The sequence below is a fragment of the Gopherus evgoodei genome, chromosome 4 (genome assembly GCF_007399415.2).
Source record: "Gopherus evgoodei ecotype Sinaloan lineage chromosome 4, rGopEvg1_v1.p, whole genome shotgun sequence".
NCBI lineage: Eukaryota > Metazoa > Chordata > Testudines > Testudinidae > Gopherus > Gopherus evgoodei.
Genome location: NC_044325.1, coordinates 21,964,548 through 21,984,997, shown reverse-complemented (window position 1 = coordinate 21,984,997; position 20,450 = coordinate 21,964,548). Strand labels below are relative to the sequence as shown.

Sequence of the window (20,450 nt, the reverse complement as noted above, 5' to 3'; positions counted from 1 at the left end):
AAGTGTCTTTGTAGGTTTGATGATGGCTTTGGTGAGTGCCATTCCATTTGGTTCTGATCTGTGCAGAATGTCTAGCAATGCGTAGAATGTGTAATGCCTCTGCCACCCTTTTAACCAAATCTTGGAAGGCCTTAGAATCACCAGGGTATGCAGGGAGGCAGGAATCACTGCCTCGTTGGGAGACGAGGACAAGATCACCAGCATGATGGCATCATCTTCTTGTTGGGTCTCTCCTCCAGATTGTTGTTGTGACTTCTGAGGCTGAGGGGCTCTTCCTCTACCGTGCAAGCCGGACACCTACAAGGATCCTCTGTCCCTAACATGGGTATGTAAGGTGATAGTCTTGGATCTTCCAGGCCCCAATACTGCCATTGCATGACCTCATGCCCCCTCGGTGCAAAGTCCCAGGGTGATGGACACCAATATGCACAGGGAGGGTTCTTAATTGCACAGGAGTACCGAGACACTCTGGACAATACAGATACCCTTTCTGAGTTCAACCCCTGCAAGACACCGTTGGGGGAAGTAGTCTGGGATGGGTGTCCCCCATATTCTTCTTCTGACTCCAACCCCAACTTCAGCAGGGGACCTCTCAGTCCTGGAGGAGGCAGTGATGACCTGCCTCTACAATACTGGCAACAGTCTAGCTTGACTGCAGAAATATCTGTACTGAATAATATCCTGGTCCCAGACATGGAACTCCAAAGAGTATCACAGTGACTCTACTTCCATAAATACAATTAAGTCACCCGCTGCTGAGAAACAGGCTGGAGTGGACAGAGTAGTTTCTGTAATTCAGGCCATTGGTACAGAGAAAGCCAGAGCTGGCAGTGCGGATGCAGCAGCTGTTGATGGTGCCAAAGTACCGTAGTTCTGGAACGTGCTGTGGCCTTACCATCTGATGAAGTCCCAGACTGGTCCTTCCCAGTATCAGATGGTCCCATTCTGGAGCACACGGTGTCTCCTGACTTGGTGCACGATGGAGACTTTTGCCTCTTCTTAGAGGACTTGAATGGGGAAGGACAAGAGGGAAGATTATGGGAGACATTTTGTCTCCCTTCCATTTGCCTTGGCTTTCCTCACCTGAGTCTCTTGGCACTGGTGTGTGTGTGTGGGTGGGATGCCTTGGAACCAGCCAGAGCCACTGTAAGGAATGTTCCTACCATCTGTAGACATTTGGGAGGGGGATCTCCCAAGTCAGAGCCTGTGATCACTTTTATAGACTTCTCCATGAGGAATCTTCTGGGTTAGAACTCCCTTGACTGTTTTGTCCTCCTTGGAAACGACCTGCACCTAGAAGGGACATGGTTTTCCCCCAGGCAGTCCATGCAAGTGTTGTGATAATCTGTAACCAGAAATGACTTCTGGCAGTCTATGCAGTTTTTGAAGCCAGGGATCCTTGGCATACTCTCCACACTGCTGTTGGAAGAACTAGAGGGCGGTAAGAATAAGTGAGTGTGTGTAAACAGGGATTATGGTGTGTGGTACAGGAAATGCATCGCTCCACATGCCATGGGTGGGATTCCCGAAGTTTAGGAAATCAAACCCCAAAAATCTATCCTAACCAGATTACAACAACTAAGACTAATTTTTAAAAGTCATCTACAAGGAAAGCTGAAGTAGTCAGCACATACACTAAAACAGGGGTCGGCAACCTTTGAGAAGTGGTGTGCCGAGTCTTCATTTATTCACTCTAATTTAAGGTTTCGCGTGCCGGTAATACATTTTCATGTTTTTAGAAGGTCTCTTTCTATAAGTCTATATTATACAACTAAACTATTGTATGTAAAGTAAACAAAGTTTTCAAAATGTTTAAGAAGTGTCATTCAAAATTAAATTAAAATGCTGATCTTACGCCGCCAGCCTGCTCAGCTCGCTGCCAGCCTGGGGTTCTGTTCACCTAGACTGGCTGAGCAGGGCCTGCAACTGGGACCCCAGACCTGGGTGGGGGGGTTTCAGGGGTCAGGGCAGAGGGCTGGGGGAGGGGGTTCAGGGCAGAAGGCTGGGGTGGGGGGTCAAGGGTCAGGGCAGAGGGCTGGGTGTGGGGGGGAGTGGGGTGGGGTTCAGGGCAGAGGGCTGGGGGCATGGGGGTTGTAGGACAGATGACAGTGTGTGGGGGGGGATCAGGGCAGAGGGCTGAGGGCGTGGGAGGTGTAAGACAGATGACTGAGTGTGTGGGGGGGATCAGGGCAGAGGGCTGGGGGTGTGGGGGGTGTAAGGCAGATGACTGAGTGTGTGGGGAGGATCAGGGCAGAGGGCTGGAGTGCTCCGCTCGTAGGGGTGCTCCCAGGCCCCTGCCCTGAGCCGCTCAGGGCAGGGGGCTGCAAGGGATATGCCTGTTCTCCCCCACTTTCCCCAAGGCTCCGTCCCTACCTCTCTCTGTCTCCACTAAGGGACTGTCTGCACGCTGTTGCTGTTGCTCTTGCCCCCTCCCCCTTGCTAGGGCCATCAGCTGTTTGGCGCAGGGAAGGAGAGGGGGCGGGGCAGGAAAGAACTACTCTGGGGGAAGAAGCGGGGGAGAGGGAAGCTTGGTTGCCGCAGAACCAAGCTTCTGCCTCCTGCCCCATGGGGGAGAGCGGTGGGCAGGGGGGCTGAGGGCCAGGACTGCAGCAGACGGCTGCATGCCACTCAAAATCGGATTGTGTGACATGTTTGGCACATGTGCCGCAGGTTGCCGACCCCTGCACTAAAACTTCATCCTAAACCATGTGCAGTAAGAAGGAACTAATATGGTGAGGGTCTGGCAGCCCAGTGCAGAGCATGAGGAGAATGGTGGCGCATGTGAAGACCAAACACACTGGAAAAAAACTTCGGTCTTGGGCATTCACAAACCTGAAATGTATTACACATAGGGACAAGCACTCGAAGAACTATGGACTATATATTATACTCCTGGGGGAATTCTGCGCTAGTGTGCAATGCAGAATTTTGCAGAAATTAACATTGTGCACACACAATTTCCTCCCTCTCTCCCCAGCACAGAAATAGGCTGCAGCACTGCCACCCGCCTTTAGGGGCCACTGGACTAGGCAGAGCCCAGCTTGCACGTAGAAGACACTGCTGGGGGGAGGGAGAGGGAGCTAGAGAGGTCTTGGCAACTGCAGTTCCCAGTATGCCCTGAGAGAAGAAGAGGGAGGCGCACAGGGAACTCTGTGCAAGCCTGAGGCCAAGCAAGCATCAGGCTGTTTCTCCCTCTGGATTCCTGAGATCTTGGGCAAAAGGACAGGTATCTGGGCAAGGGGGCAGGCCTGGGGGGAGGGTGCGCGGGTATCTGGGCCAGGGAGGTGCCGCGGCTGGGCTCTGGGGGGAGACGATGGGGTGTGGGTATCTGGGCTGGGGGGGGGGGCCCTGTAGTTGGGCTCTGGGGATTAGAGGGTTCAGGTATATTGGCTGGGGGGACCCCACAGGTGGGCCTCACAGGGGAGGGGTTGTGGATGTTTGATCCCCTGGGTGGGCTCTGGGGGAGGGGGGGAAGGGGACAGAGAAATAGGACCTGGGTTGTCATAGGAGTTTCTTTAACTCTCTACTTCTGGGGGAATTTTTGCGTGTGTCTGTATTGTTACAGACATACTTGCTGACAGGTATTTTGAAATAAATTACCAAAATAATTGAAACTGGCGTGATTATGTAGTGTTGTTTTGAGAAATAAAATTTGCAAAGTTTTAAAATATTGTGTGCAGAATTTTTAAGTTTTGGGAGTAGAATGCCCCATGAGTAATATTAGGATCAACTTTTTTTTAAAACATTCCTTTCTAAAAATGGAAAGTTTTAAAAAATTGATGACACAAAGAAGACCTTATAGAAAAGTATATAGCATTTTTTAATAAAGTAGTGCATTACAAATACTGCCAAATTATAACAATCTATAGACAAAGGATCCATGAAGCTAAACCCACTTTTGGATAAAAAAGGGGAAGGCTGTTTATTTCAAGTCAAAATTATTAAACATTTGGGAGAAAAATTAGAATTATACAGTTAAATATAAGCAAAATACAAAAGCATTTATTATTTGGAAGAGTTGGTACATTACACTTAAGTGAACATTTAGTAAAGTCATGCATTTCAACGCCTCTATCATTAAAGCTATGTCCACACTAGAGACCTTACGGTGACACAGCTATATCGATGCAGCTGAACCACTGTAAGATCATAGTGCTCCATGCTGACAGGAGAGAGCTCTCCTGTCAACATAATTAAAACACCCGCAATGAGTGGCAGTAGCTATGTCGGCGGGAGGGCGTCTTCTGCCGACATAGTGTTGTCCACACTGGCGTGTCTGTCAGTGTAACTTATATCAGTTGGGTTGCGTGTGTATGGGTTTTTTTCATATTCCTGAGCAACATAAGTTTTACTGCAAAATTGTTAGTGTAGACATAGCCTTAGAGTTGACAAAAAGGTCATTTGGTAAATATATAATAATCTGATCCCAAGATAGCTCTCCACTAAATTTCATTATCAAAACTGACTGAGCTGGGACTTTGAAGTTAAAAGTGCCAACACACTTACCATCCATCACTGTCTGCTGCATTCACGTTAACACCAAAATCAAGCAGGAACTTTACAATGTGGTGATGACCAGCACACACTGCATTATGCAAAGGGGTAATTCCTTCATCATTGGGTTTGCTGGGATCATCAACCTATGGGAAAAAATTGAAATACTTAAGCCCAAATAATTTCCTTCATTGAAAAAATGTGGAAGAGATTGACTACATATAGAAAAGTTTACCTCATAAATGATCCTTTGTACCAGATCAAATTCTCCCTCCAAAGAAGCATCAAGCAGGAGGGCTAAAGGGTTGAACTTTACCCTCAAACCATGACCAGTTCGTTCAGAGTCAGGTTTCTTCAGGTTGGTACGTTTAGTCTGAGTGGAAGAAAAAGCAGATGTCATTCCAAGTTGCATAAATATCACAAAACAGTCAACTTCGTTTTAACCAAACAAGCATTACTGTGCCCCCAAAGTGCCGATTAAGATTTATCAGCATTTCCATTATAAAACCACAGTGGCAGATATTAATTTTATTATCTGGAAATCTGAAAGTCATTCCAACACAACAATAGATTACTGTTTAAAGAAAATGGTTAGAAGGTACAGCAGGTTAATACTTAGCTCATCCCTCATTTCTGAATATCATAGTTTTAAATCCCATCTGACATCACAGTTGAAAGCGAGTCTGGTGGGCTCATCCTAGTCTCTAGCAAGACTTTGGTCTCATTACAAATTAAACAATTCAGCATGATTGACAGTCTCTACTTGGGAGAATCTCAGGTTTGAACTAGCAGGAGTGTTCATTACAGGTTAGGACTGAGATGCATTAATTTATTACGCTGTTTGCGGTGAGGAAGGAAAGCTTGCACAGCACTAGACTATTGTATGTGTTTTTTTAGCAGTGGTTTCAGGAGAAACATGTTCACAAAATCTAAACCATTTTAAAGTTTGTTTTGTTAAACAGTATATTACATCAATCAGATGTTAAAACATTTTGCTGTAGCCTGGGAAAAATGCAATTTGTGCTTTATGTGGACTACAGACTGTAGGGTTTTGAAATGTGTGTTTTAAATTACTGTTCTACTTAAAGTGTGGGGGAAAAGATTCTCTCTCCATTCTCCTCAAAACAGTCTGCACCTCTTCCCACAGGGAATACATGCAAAGCCCTGTGTACTCCGTGGCCAAGCTAGACCTAAATTCTTCAGCAAGGTCCTTGGATTCTGACAGCTTTAGATAAATGAAAAAGTAGGTGTGCTCACTGTATTCAATATGAAAGTGAATAATACAATCTAATAAGTAATATTTTTATATTAAATTCAATTTATTTTATGCTGTCCCCACATTTTCAATTCTCTACCTAGTGCAGATTTTGATAATGACAAGACAAATAGTGTTGCAGATGTGCCAGGCTGAATCTGGAGGCTTTGGCAGCTAGAAGGGGGGGTAGTTGGGGGCCATGGCATCTGGGGAAGCATGGACGGTCATTTGGATTGTGGGATAAGCACAGTAGATGGATGTTTCTACTAAAATAAATCAGCAACGTTGACATTTATGTTGTCATTTTTAGGGTGTAATGGGGAATGTGGGTAGTTCACACCGCCCAGAGCTGTTTTTTTCAGCCTGTCTGCAGAACTAGGAAAGCATCGCTGCCACAGTTTCCACTCAGGTTCATGTTTACAGTTATCTTTGCAACCGTGAGGTCTGAAAACATTATTTAAATTTAAGTTTGATTCTGGAATTCAGTTTTTGGCAAAGGGTAATTTCAGATAAAGTTCTGCAGCTAGAGGATACACATGACCCTGAACACGCAGGATCATCTACAAAATATGTGCATCATTTCCTTACTAACTAGCCAGAGTTGCATATGAAGCAATATTAGTATAGAAACAGCTCTTCTGTCAACTTATTCATAGGAATCTTCCATGGTGCTGTGTTCATTTTCCCTTTATTCCTTTGATACCATAAACCTTATGCTACTGTATATCATTTAGCATAATCCCATTGTCTTCCAGTCACTGCAGGAGTAATTGACTGTATAGCTACTTCCAAAGGCCAAGAGTAATACGTAATATAACTGTATTTCTGCTGTCACTTACTGGAGGAAGTGGAGGAGGAACAGCTGGTGGCACAAGAACTTCATCTTCTACTGGGGAGCTGACCTCAGGTGTGGGACTGGGTGACTGCTCAGTGGAAGGAACTACAGCAGGATTGTTATTATTGTCTTCAGTAGTCTCACAGGTTTGGTTAGTGGTTTCAGTGCTAATCAGTTCCTCAGTGGCAGGAGAAGGTAATTCATTATCATTGGCATCTGATGAAGGAGGTGGTTCATCAGGAAGAGCAACTGTGGGTTGCACAGAAATAGGTTCTTCAATATTGCCATTGGTGCTAGTGTTTCCATTATCAACATCTGCTAAGTTGCCTATAAAGTCCTGTGGATTGCTTGGTTGATAAAAAGGAGTACTTTCTATTCCTCCAGCAAGTGTATTAAAGCGCTGATACAGTAGCTTCTGTATATTTGGTCCACTGGGCCCTTCAGGTTCAGTGATAGAGCTACGCTTTTTTAATGGCCTAGGAGCATTGGCTAATTTTCTTCTAAGAGCTTCAAGATCAGCATCACTTTGATATCGTAGGGGTGAATGCACAATAGGTGTAAGCTTAGTAGGACTGAGAGGGCGAGGAATGTTTTCCAGCTCTTGATCTTTTTCAGTGAACTCAATCTGAGGCTGAGACTGTGGCTTTGATGTGTGGGTAGGCAAAGATCCATGAAGGAATGGTAAAGGTGATGGAGAGGTTGAACCAGACTGTAGGACAGGTTTTCCATAAACTGAAGAGGAGAAAATAAAACAGTGAGGAACTGTTCTGAATTTATATCAGAAAGGTCATGCAATAAGCTGCTGGATGCGCGTGCTGCTGGTTGTATAGAAGAAAAAGCTGTCAATAGCTCGGTTATGTCATAACCTACCACCCAGTTGGCTGATCAAACTAGGATATCAGTACTCATCTGTTAGTGATGGAGATACTTCTGATAGAGAGTTATAAACTATTCATTGATAAATGGTAAAAGTAGGGTTGTTTAAAAGAAAAGCCTGCCAGAGACACTTTCTTTAATCAGTCTGTGTAAAGATACCTGGAATACAACATTAGATAATGTTTTCACCCCTCAGCCATAAGGCCAAGAAATATTACATCTAATATAAGACATTGTTACAATAGTTAGCTAGTATGTTTTAAAATAAAGATGTCTCTCAGCACATACTTATTTGCCACCTCAAAAACTAAAAATGGGGTTAAATTAAATTGTGATGCCATACTCTTTGAATAAGAAAAATCAAAATCCTCCTCCTTTCCTCTAAATTTAGACAAGTTATTCAAACAACAAAATAATGCTTTTAAGGTAAGTGTATTTACATTAATCTCAACTAAATTATTATTTATTACAAACAGACCAAAAAGCAAGTCTACTGAGTAAGTCTGAGGTAACAGTAGCCTATTTAAAAGGGAAAGGCAATAAATATATATATTCTACCTGCTTTTACTGATTTATTTAGGGTATTGTATACAGCCTGTTGATAGTTCTTTGGTGGTGTTGCTTGCTGAAGATACATTGAGTAGATGGAACTGGAGTTCACTGTTTGAGGTCCTTTTCTTGGAGACTGAGGCCTTGATCCTTTATCAGCTAGAAAAGGCCTGATAGCCACAGTTAAAGGGAGCTCAGGCCTGCCATCTCCGCCAGGAAATGAGGAGGGACCAGAAGGTTGATAAGTAGGGCTAGGAGGTACAGAAATTCTCTGTTGTATCTGTTGTGAGGAACTAGGCTGATGTATATTGCTCGATGGTGGTAATGGTATAGGTCTTTGCCGATTTGTTATACTGGAGCCAGGTCTTGGTAGGCTGCTATCCTTCCGCCTTTCCAATGAATTTGTAGAACCTGTTCCTAAAGGAACAGGGCTTGGATAGGTTCCATAGTTTTGAGGCAACTGCTTACTTACACCAGGGATAGCAGGTGGCACTTTCCCCATATCAAGACCCTAAATAAGAACAACAATACAAGTATTATATGAAAAACTGGGCAGACTGCATCATCTCACAAATAAAATAAAAATAACATGAGAAAAACATGCACATCTTAACTAGTCAGATTCATATTTCTGAAGGACAAAGAATAATATACATTACATATATATGCACAATTATAATAATATACATTACATATATACACAATTATGAAGCATATTTTTAAAAATTGTATTAGACATTATGCTTCTAGGAGATTTTCCACAGAAGACTCAAAGATCAAGAGAACCACCATGTATCAGAGAGAGAGAGTACACACAAATTTTACAAGCCCAGTGTAAGATATCTCCAATTATAATATGTAAATATGAATCAAAACAGCATTTGCACTATCAAGGACCCGATTTTCAAACTTGAGCGCCTAGCTTTAGACACCTAAGTTTGCAAGTTTGACCACAAAATCCATTTGGTAATAATGTGAAGTAAATCTACACTGCACTTAAGAAAAGAAATTAAGACAAGGCCGTCGCTTGTTGGAGCTTACAGTCTAAGAAAAATATAAACCACTGGGCAACGGTGCAAACACCAGAGGACACAAAAAGACAACACTAGGCTCCATGTATGATGGATTTTAAGTTTTTTGTTTTTTTTTTAAAAAGGATTTTGAAGGAAAAGAAGAGGGAGGGTGATTAGTGGATAATGGGAAGTTATGCCAAGCAGCAGCAAATGACAACATGAAAGGTGTGAAACTGAGAAGGAGACAAAACATGTAAAAGGAGAGGATTAGGAGTAGGAAAGGGCTTGAGGGGAAGAGCTGGAGAAAGTGAAAGCAGAGATGTACCTGAGTGGCAATACACAGAATCCTGAAGGTGAGGGACAGGAGTTGAAACTTGATGTGATAAGAGACGGGAAGACAGTGAAAGAATTTGAAGAAGGGAGATGAAGAGGATTTTATTAGTGACATTTTTGACAAATGGAAGGGAAGAAGTGAGATGAGCAGAGACCTGAGGCAAACCCTGCAAGAGAGGCCAAAGCCATAGTCAAAAGTTTTAGCAAACAAGATATATAAAAATACTGCACAAATTTGACAGACATTATGAGGTTACTGGTTTTTATATGCCGCATACGAAACCCACCAGCTTATCAGTACTTCCTAATACTGAAGATGGCAACGGTTGATTGAATACAGTTCCTTGTTTTAAAGCAGTATCCATGCTTGATTCCTTCCAGTCTGCATTGGAGATTTGAGGTGGTTTTACCACAGGAGTTGAACTCTGTTTAAGTGTCGGCCAGTTTCCATCATTAGCTTGAAATAGAGGGAAAATATGATATTTATGGTTATCAATGCTGATCACTGTAAACAAGCAAAACATTTGAAGTGGAATCCATTATTCAGATTAGTTTAATCACAATAGGATTAATATGATGCCAAACATCAGATAAGCTCTCATTAATATTGGTCTGCTCCAGACGAACAGAATAAAAGCTTAACCACCAGGAACAACAAGCTATTCGTTACCCTTTGACATTCAAATTAAATTATATTAAAACCAGCTCTAATGACAGATGGTGAATATATGGGTGCTAACTGCAATTTCAGCTATCATATTCCAAAATTAAACTTTTTTTTTTAAAGTTCATCTATACATAGAAATATGCCATTAGCATTCAATATTGATAATTTTTGGTGAACCACTAAGATACAAAGCTAAATTCTGCAATGTATCAATTATATCAATATATATCTTGAGTAACTGCATTAACTTCAGTGGAGTTTTTCCAAATTGGCACCTGTAGAACTGAACAGAATTTGGCCCAGAGTCATTGACATGCAGTGAGTTGTAAGTAAAAACTTGTTGTAGCTACATTAATTACAGTAAACGAAAATCTTCCAAAGTATGCATTAATGTCTTTCTTCTCTTCCCACTACCCTCAGTAATTATAATAGTGTCTCCTTGTTAAAGATTTAATTTTTCAGAAATTCATCTTAAATCAGTTGAAAATTTCAAGCCACAGACATATTTATTCATTGCATGCAAAAATATTATCCACAATTGCTTGTAAATTGAAGTAGTCTGTCCTTGACCGAGTCCTTAATGCTCTAGTGTGCAATTTTAGTAATTGGAGGAAACAATTCACTTTCTATTTTCCCAACTAGGATACAAGTTTTAAAACGATCTGAAAGTTAGACCTATACTGTTACTGTAAAACAGTTTTGAATTAGTGCTTTGTTCTTCTCTTTAAAAGATCATATTTCAGTTGCTAGACTCACTCTTGCTCTATGAGGTGGATACGGTTGTTTTCGTCCCCCCCACTGCTCTGTAGTGACCATAGCAAAACAATTTAATAGTAGTATTAATGGTCTGTGAAAGAGGCACATACAGCCTTACTTTACCAGAGGATGCTAACTGAAATGCCAAGTCTTATGTGGAAAAAAGGGAATTTATTGGGATTCCTGGAACCCCACTGTGAGGAGACCAAATGAAGGTCAGTGATACTCAGTGACAAAGCCTTCCACTTCATCTCAACGTTACAGAAAAATTCTATCTAGGCCTTTCACTGATGCTTTTTTTCCATTTCCAGATTTGTCACCATACACTACCTTGTACAGTTTTTTCCAAAAACAGTTTGACTGCTACCCCACAAATAGGCCACATAAGGGTGTGGTAGATACAATGCAGTTTACATCACTCATCTTAAGGCTTATGAACCTGAGCCACTTTTATTTAACATCCAATTTCTAAAGCAGTTAGAATCTGGAGACTATTCAGCAACCCATATTTCCACCATGCCAGTCCACATTCAGAGTTTATCAGCTCATTAATCTGTCTTTACCCGAGCCCACATGATTATGTGATCTATTTTCTATCCTTCACTCATTTGAAAGTTACACTCTGCATGTGAACTGCCCTAGTAATTATCTTTAAAATTATCTTTCCTAAATGTTCCACACAAAAGAGTTACAACAACATTTTAATTTCAAATCAATCTAGGTTGAATTCTGAGAGAGAATTACATTGGGATAAGAATGCTTTTCTGATTGTTAATTTAATACAGTTAAGATCATTGTAGATTTTTTGCTCAAAGCACTTTGTGTAACATACAGTCCTGAAACTGCTTTTCAGAGTCTGCAGAATGCCAGGAAGTGCTGTAGTCAGGGCCAACATCAAGATCTGACACTGTCCATAAACTGTGCACCTTGTTTTTATTACCATAATCTAGGTAACAAGAGTAAGACCAAAAGAGACAAAAGTAAAAAACATGTGCCTCTAAGTAAGAGCAATTTTTCTAAATATGAACAGTTCGCTGGATTAATATTTACTACCTAATAGACCTAAGATGTTCTTTAATTCAAGCATGTTTATTACTGTTCCAGTTCACAGATCAATTCCAGCAGTTCCTATATCCTATTTACACTAAACAAAGGAAAGAAGATGAAGATTTAGATTTAGTAGTTCAGATTTAGTAGGTAAGAATGAAAAGAGGGAAGTAGTAAACTTATTTAAGGGGTAAGAAATAGCAAGACATCATAAAACATATTTCAATCTTATAAATACACATCCACACAGTTTCAAAAAGAATGCTCAGAGAGCTAGCCAATTGCACAAAAAAATGTGCATTGAGTATAAAATTTCAATTTTAGAAATATAGGGACAAGTGCACTTATCCTTAGAATTCTACAGTGAGGAATAGGAACCAAATATGTTTAACCCCTGTCTCTCCAACCTCTCCAGTGTCTCTCTTAGGGGGCTGGTCTGCAGGATGCTTTAATTCGCACCAGAAGGGTGTACATTTTAGTCCACACTACTGTGTCGTACACTAACTAGTCTGTGTGGACCCTGTTGGTGTGCACCAAAAGTTCCCTAGTCCAAACTAACATAGTCCCACTTAAAACAACACTATGTTAACATGCATTAGGAAACTTTTAGTGAATGTCAGCAGGGTCCACTTGGGCCAGTTAGTGCAAAACACACTAGTGAGGACTAAAATTTACACCCCTCTGTTGTGGCCTAAGGCACTATATAGACATGTTCTTGGTTTCCTTCAGTTTCAGAATGCATCTGATCTCATCTTTCTGCCCCCTATATATCAGTCAAACACATCTGCCAAGTATCATGGACCTTGCATGGCATACATGCATGGAGACTGCCTCTCACATTAACGCCTAAACTGAGTGTCAGACAGCCTAACAAATACAGCTCTGGCTGCTAAAAGCTGCTGGGGAGAGGTGCTGAGCAGCTGCTGTCTGCTACTCCCTCTGGTGGATCTGACCAGAGAAGGACCAGCTGTTAGGAACAGGCAAGCCCTGACAGTGGCAGCTACGCTTGCCAACCCTCCAGGTTGTACTGGAGTCTCCAGGAATTAAAGATTAAGCTTTAAGTAAAGATAATGTCATGTGATGAAACCTCCAGGAATTCATCCAACCAAATGTGGCAACCCAAGGGCAGCAGCAAGCGGAGGCAAAGGCAAGGACAGAAGTGAGAGGGATGCAGTACTGGCCCTAGGCTCCCCTATCCAGCAACCAGCCAGTCTCCTAACTCAGACACTGCCATTCACCAAGCTGACCTGCTACCCTGACAGGTCCCTGCTACCCCCTACTCCTACCCAGCCCTCAATCACCCCACCCACCCCACCCAGTTACCCATAATTCCCTTAGGTATCACAGAGCCACTTCAAGCTACATCTTTCTCCAAGATACCGCCAGGAACCCAGCTGTCCCCTGCTTCCTCCAAACTATCAAGTTATCTCCCTGGATCTTCCCAAAAGTCTAACTATCCAGCTGCCCCCGACACCCTTTGTGAATCCCAGCCATCTTCAAATTCTTCCCCTCCACCCAGGCCTTCATCTTCCCTCAGCCACTGAGCTTCCTCCATCTTTCCCTACCCAGACACTTCCACAAACCCAGCTTCCCTTAGCTAGTCCCTCCTCCAGCACTTCTGTTGCCTAATCTTCTGCCCGTGCACCCCCAAAATCCAACTTCCCTTCAGTATCCCTCAGCCACTCCCGCTAACCCTATTGCCTACCTTCTCTCTCACACACACACACAATTTCATCCAATTATTTAGTCATTTTACTAGTATATTCTTACAGTAACCATATACTGTAAGCCAACAATCTGAAGATACTTGATTTCACTATTACTATTATATTTGGGCCTTTTATAGAACTTTGCATTCATAGATTTCAGACCAACTGATAAACAGGAGATAATGCTTATCGCACAGTCATGTAGCAAGTGAATTGCAAAAGCAAGCGTGAAATCCTAGTCCCACTGAAGTCAATGGGAGTTTTGCCACTGACTTCAAGGGGGCTGAGATTTCACTCCAGGACTAGAAATCAGATCTCCCAATTCCCATCACAGAAGACCATATAAACCCTCATAGTCTCACACGTAATCCTATCTCAAAAGAAATCCTACACATGCCAGGTCTCTCCAACATTGTGAATTCACCCTAATTTATAGATTGATTACCTATACAAAAGTTTCTAGTAAGTTTTTGTAACTATTCTTTCAGTATCTTTTTAGACCTAAACACTCAATGGGGCAAACTCATCCCTAGTGAAACTCATCTGGCAAGACTCAAGAGATGAATTTGCCCCAAATCCATTTACTTTCTTTTAATCCCCAAATTAGCCTCCTAGAAAGTTTACATTATAATAGTGTATCTAGTGCATACCAGGACACAGCACAGTTTCTAAAATTGCTGTTTAATATGCATCTGTATGCATGAGCTCAAATGACCATATTAAAAACTGGCATTCTTAGCTAGCCAGCTATCATCTACACACTCACAGTGCAGGGTGTCAGACAGAGTAGGTGCCAGGCAGATGAAACTTTGAACAGCAGACTGAAGAGAGGAAGTGGGAGGTGACAGAATAGGCTCCACTATTATGTCTAAATCAGAAATCTTCCAGGTTCCTGGAGATTTTTTCACACACTCATAATCTGTCTCTACAGGACAGGCAGATTCAGTTACACAAAAAAAGAAAGAAAAAAGTGGTGGAAAAATTACAACATAATGGTAATGCAGAAATTAGAACAGGAAAACTCAGAAATGCAGAAATAAACACGACACTTGAAATAAAAAACCTCAAATTTGATTTTTTTTCTAGCAGTGGATAGACAGTATTTTCATATACAACTCTTTTGAAAAAATTGCTTTAAATACAATTAGAATCATAAGCATGTAAAGTAAGAACTAGTCTACACTACAAAGTCTTGGAGAATGATCTCTCTTTTACAGTCTAAAAAGGTCTAATGCAGTATAAACCCTGGGGTAGAATACAGCAGACCTAGAAGTATATATGCAATTATTAAAAAAAAACCAGTGAGATTTACAAATACCAAAATGGTGTTTGTATATAAACTGCAACTTATGAATTGAGCCTTTCCATGTGATAAGAGACTTAAATGCAAAAAAACAGAAGCCAACACAAAGGAGTTGCTAATCTGTCATTGCTTATCTGTCATCTCACTCAAAAGGTGACCCCAATCCACGTCCTGTGGTGAGAGGTTTAGGACTGTGCATTTCTCAGGCCATGTCTACATCTAAAATTTTGCAGCGCTGGTTGTTACAGCTGTATTAGTACAGCTGTATAGGGCCAGCGCTGCAGAGTGGCCACACTTACAGCAACCAGCGCTGCAAGTGGTGTTAGATGTGGCCACACTGCAGCGCTGTTGGGCGGCTTCAAGGGGGGTTCCGGGACGAGAGAGCAAACCGGGAAAGGAAACCAGCTTCGCCGCGGTTTGCTCTCTCGGTCCCGGAGCCAGCCAGCAAACCGCAGGGAAGGAGACCTGCTTGCTCGGGGTTCCGGGACCGAGAGAGCAAACCGGGAACGCCGCGGTTTGCTCTCTCGGTCCCGGAGCCAGCCAGCAAACCGCAGGGAAGGAGACCTGCTTGCTCGGGGTTCCGGGACCGAGAGAGCAAACCGGGAACGCCGCGGTTTGCTCTCTCGGTCCCGGAGCCAGCCAGCAAACCGCAGGGAAGGAGACCTGCTTGCTCGGGGTTCCGGGACCGAGAGAGCAAACCGGGAACGCCGCGGTTTGCTCTCTCGGTCCCGGAGCCACCCAGCAAACCGCAGGGAAGGAGACCTGCTTGCTCGGGGTTCCGGGACCGAGAGAGCAAACCGCGGCGAAGCTGGTTTCCTTTCCCGGTTTGCTCTCTCGGTCCCGGAACCCCAAGCAAGCAGGTCTCCTTCCCTGCGGTTTGCAGGGTGGCTCCGGGAACGCGAGAGCAAACCGCGGCGAAGCTGGTCTCCTTTCCCGGTTTGCTCTCTCGGTCCCGGAACCCCGAGCAAGCAGGTCTCCTTCCCTGCGGTTTGCTGGGTGGCTCCGGGACCGAGAGAGCAAACCGGGAAAGGAAACCAGCTTGATTACCAGAGGCTTCCTCCTTCCACGGAGGTCAAGAAAAGCGCTGGTAACTGTCTACATTGGATTACCAGCGCTGGATCACCAGCGCTGGATCCTCTACACCCGAGACAAAACGGGAGTACGGCCAGCGCTGCAAACAGGGAGTTGCAGCGCTGGTGGTGCCCTGCAGATGTGTACACCTTCAAAGTTGCAGCGCTGTAACTCCCTCACCAGCGCTGCAACTCTCTGATGTAGACAAGCCCTCAGTCTTAAGGAGATTCTTTGTTACCAACCCATTCTTTGGAGTTTTGACTTTACTAAGACATTTACTGACAAATTGCCCAGTGCAGAGAACTCTAGGAGAATGTGAGCCAATAGACTCAAGCACCCAAGGCACAGATGATATAGGTGGTTTCCTATGCCAGGCCCCATATGAGAAGGTGTATTACAATATAGACAGAATTGTTAATTATGGGATACATGGGTGCCATAGCGTTGAAGAACATGTTATAGATATGACTGCAGAGAAGCGCCTTCATTAGTCGCAGTCAGAAAGGAGCTGGCAGTTGGACTACTAAAGGACATTCCACTGCAGAAGTAGCACAAGACAAACAGACACCCCAGAACCAGAACCAATCATTTTCAAACTTATTTCAGCAAGCTCTCCTCTTGCTGGGGAAACAGACCTCAGAATAGAAATCTATCAACTTCATTTTTTGAGAAGCAGTGTATTTTGGCCAATTCAATACTACTTAAATAAAAAAAATTAAGACAAAGCAGAATGCTTTTTAAAAACAGATGAAAACAAAATGCTGCAAAAATTAGTTGTATTATATTTACAGATTAAGTTGGAGTTACACACTGGATTTTAAAATACAAACTGATTTAAAATCTATTATTGAGAAACACTCCTAGAGCAGAATTGTTCATGGTCACACTTCTGACAATTGTACATGCTCTTTTGTAGGTGCCATACTCTGTTCATTAGCCATGTAAAAGTCTGGCACAGCTCTTAGGATGAGTGAGAAGAGCAAAAATACTTCACATCTATCTCAAATGACTAATATGCCCAATTCACAGAACAGCACTGAGAAGCCTAGCTCACTTTGACCAGAGAAGATGGTCCTCGGAGGTCGCATGTCTGGACAATTCCTTTGCCTCCTCTTACCCCAAATATTTTAATAACCATTACACTTAAAGTATTTACCAGATTTTGATCTCCCATGAGTCGCAGTGGAAGCGATGGTGAGAGACTGTGGTTTTACTGGGTCTACTGGTACAGCATAACTGCCAGAACTAGGAACTTGGATGTAAGGCCCCACTGCTGCTACTCTTCCTGAAGCAGTCAAAGATGACTGGGACGATGATGTTCCATTAATATGATTTAACTAAAATAGACAAATCAAAAATGGTGTAAATATCTATTTATCTAGGCATTTCTAGTGTGTTAAGAAAAAGTATGGTTGAATGCATGGTAGATAAGTCACCTCAAATTTGTTAATCAAATGTGAACCACAAAAGCAGATTTCTACTCCAAAAAACAGACTTTGCCCACCTGAAACTATACAGAGTTCTCAACCATGGCTATATTTTCCACAAGGAAAATATTTTCTCTCTGTTCAAGGGCTTGCTTCACCTCAGACATTATAAGGTTGGGGCCGTAATAGGGCACTGAAAACCAAAAGTGAATCTAATTGTAAGTGGCCCCTTCATCTGGGCCTTTACCTGGTCATCAGAAAACACACATACAGTTAGGGTGATCAGATAGCAAGTGTGAAAAATCAATTCGGGGTGGGAGGGGGTAATAGTTGCCTACATAGGACAAAGCCCCTAATATTGGGATTTCTGGTCACCTTACATACAGTGTCCAGCATGCAGTTGACCACCGTGCTTAATTTGTAATGAAAGAGATGCCAGAACTCAAGCAACTTTTATACATTTATAACTGATGTAGCACGCCCAGGAGGTGCTGTGACTATGAACTGCCAAGCCTAGAAGTGCCGGGGCTCAGCCTTGCAAGCCCTGGCACAAATTAAGCACTGGTTGACCAGGTTATTTAACTACTGGCAGATCATCAAACCACTTAAATAAAAATCATCTTTCTGCTCCAGGTTTGGAGGTGGTGATTTTCATAGTTGGGAACAAATATTTTACTAATTATCCAAACCTAACAAATGCCCTGATGGAAAGCCAAAAATTAAGCCCTCATTTCTGAAATATTGTGACTGTTGCAAATTTTAAACAATATCTTAGTTCCTAACATAAAAATAAAAGGAAACACATTGCAATCTAAGCTTTTCCTAACCTCAGTGGAAAGAATGACAAAATTCTGTATTTCTAAAGCTTTCTATTTTCAAAAGAAGTGTTTTCGTAACTGTAGTTTTTCAGCTGGAGAAAAAAAGTTACATTTTATGACTTTTTTAGGTTGTTGAAACCACTAAAATGTGGCCCTTTTAATAGTTTATCTTACAGGAATGTTTTCTTTTTGACGTGCCTCAACTTTTTTCTTGTACAGTCGCTCACGCAGCTCATTGATACGCTTGTCCATCATAGCCACCTCCATGTTACGTTTGTTTAAAAGTTCTTTCTGCTGCTGAAGCTTGGAGTTCTGCTCCTGGTTAAGCCTATTACGAATCTTTAAAAATGCAATTGTTATAATTACAGTAGACACTTTATTTCACCTGCTGTCAAATTATTTTATAAGATATCCAAAGACATGAAGTAATATAGATCAACTAAGTTCTTGGATGTAAGTCTACAATTCTACATAGCCTGTTAACTCAACATTTGCATCGAAATACAATTTTTTAGAAAAAGAAGCAAAAGAAAATATATCCTAGGAAGCAATTGTACATTCATGAGTACATGTTGAATCATCCAACTTATGGCAACTCCAAACATAAAGATGTTTCATAAAGGAACACTGATGAGATGAAAACCAAATCATATATAAAATTTGACGGTAAGCTCATCTTTTTAAACCCTCTTAAAGTCAGTCAATTTTTAACTACCTGGATGGTAAAAAAATATATATAAAGAAAATGTCAGTTTCAACAACAGAAGCAATGCTACTTCTTCTGCTTCCAATTCCAAATAAAACCTCTTGATGCATGAATGGGATGCTAACTGAACTGGTACACAGTTTAGACACCGATTTTCCTTTCTACATGGGAATTAGGTGAAATCTTCATTTGAAGGCTTCTAAAGGTTAAGGGGTGGGTAGCCTCTATAGTTTAAAAATCAATCACTGCATCCTTCATAATTATTTTTCTTGTCTCCTCACTGGCTCTCTTTGGTAAATAATTCTGATAGTTCGTCCCAGTTCTCCACTTCTCATGTTGATGTTAAATGCAAAAAAACTGAGGCAAATTTAAATCTTGATAAATATGTAGGGGGTCAAAATGACAACAAGCAACAATACAGACATCTCAGCAATCTGTTAAGCATCTTTGCATTTAGAATTGCTCCAGAAATGGAGATTCACCTAGTGTAAGTAACAGGGGAAAAAAGGTCACTTCTGTTTCAATTAAATACAAATGTAAGAAAGATTAGATTAAGCTTCATACTGTGCAACCTGGTATAATACTTTGAATGAAGATTCCCTCCACTTCAGAGAAAAAAATTATATTTTAGTGACTGTTAAAGAGCACATCCCAAGTACATGAAATCATCATACAAGAGTGTCCTCATTTAAAAAAAAAAAATCACATCAATCTATATACCAGGGATCGGCAACCTTTGGCCCTTGGCCCGCCAGGGTAAGCACCCTGGCGGGCCGGCACAGTTTGTTTACCTGCCACATCCGCAGGTTCAGCCGATCATGGCTCCCACTGGCCACAGTTCACCATCCCAGGCCAATGGGGACTGCAGGAAGTGGTGGCCACCAGATTCCTCAGCCCACGCTGCTTCCCGTAGCCCCCATGGCCTGAAGTGGTGAACCGCAGCCAGTGGGAGCCACGATTGGCTGAACCTGTGGATGCGGCAGGCAAACAAACCAGCCCAGCCCGCCAGGGTGCTTACCCTAGCGGGCCGCATGCCAAAGGTTGCCAATCCCTGATCTATATTCAAAGGTTCAGAGCTAAGGATAAAAGAAATACATGCATCCCGAGAAAGTGAGTAATGTCAAAAAGGATTACTTGTATTTCCCATTTTTAAACTAACACATGGTAGAGCTCACATCTCAACCACAAAACACTATAAGCAAATTATAAAAAACATGAAATCCTGGCAAAATGGTACGTAGTTAAATATTTGTAATTTCATACATTTAACCAGAAACCATAGCAATGTAAGCAAGATACTTTACCTTCTAAATTAAGATCTACACTATAGCTATAAAGGTATACTCGGAGAAATAAGGCATAGAGTAACTGCAAATTTTTCTTGTATTTGTAGTTTATATTTTACTTCTGATGATTCTGTTAAAATATGATCAGGACAGGCTTGTTATTTAGCCCCTATACATTTTAATTATATCATATATTCACTATTATGTTTTCATACTGCATTTTACAATGAATTTTTTCACTGCTTAATCAGACTTTCTAGCTATGAAAGCACCTTACACAATGTTTGCTATACCTACTACCTCAC

The 20,450-nt window shown here is 42.1% G+C and overlaps 1 protein-coding gene across 7 annotated transcripts in view; it reads right to left on the bottom strand.

Moving 5' to 3' along the window:
* Positions 1-20,450, bottom strand: part of PPP1R13B (protein phosphatase 1 regulatory subunit 13B) — a 131,066-nt gene that overhangs the window by 7,180 nt on the left and 103,436 nt on the right. For 6 of the 7 annotated variants that reach the window (XM_030558645.1, XM_030558642.1, XM_030558647.1 and 3 more), the window contains 7 exons: positions 18,328-18,492; positions 17,065-17,245; positions 9,643-9,812; positions 8,019-8,520; positions 6,589-7,316; positions 4,730-4,867; positions 4,507-4,640 (listed from right to left, as the gene is read on the bottom strand). In XM_030558645.1, the coding sequence (XP_030414505.1) occupies positions 4,507-4,640; positions 4,730-4,867; positions 6,589-7,316; positions 8,019-8,520; positions 9,643-9,812; positions 17,065-17,245; positions 18,328-18,492 (2,018 nt within the window). The remainder of the gene's footprint in view (positions 1-4,506; positions 4,641-4,729; positions 4,868-6,588; positions 7,317-8,018; positions 8,521-9,642; positions 9,813-17,064; positions 17,246-18,327; positions 18,493-20,450) is intronic. The other variant, XM_030558644.1, reaches the window with a different exon arrangement.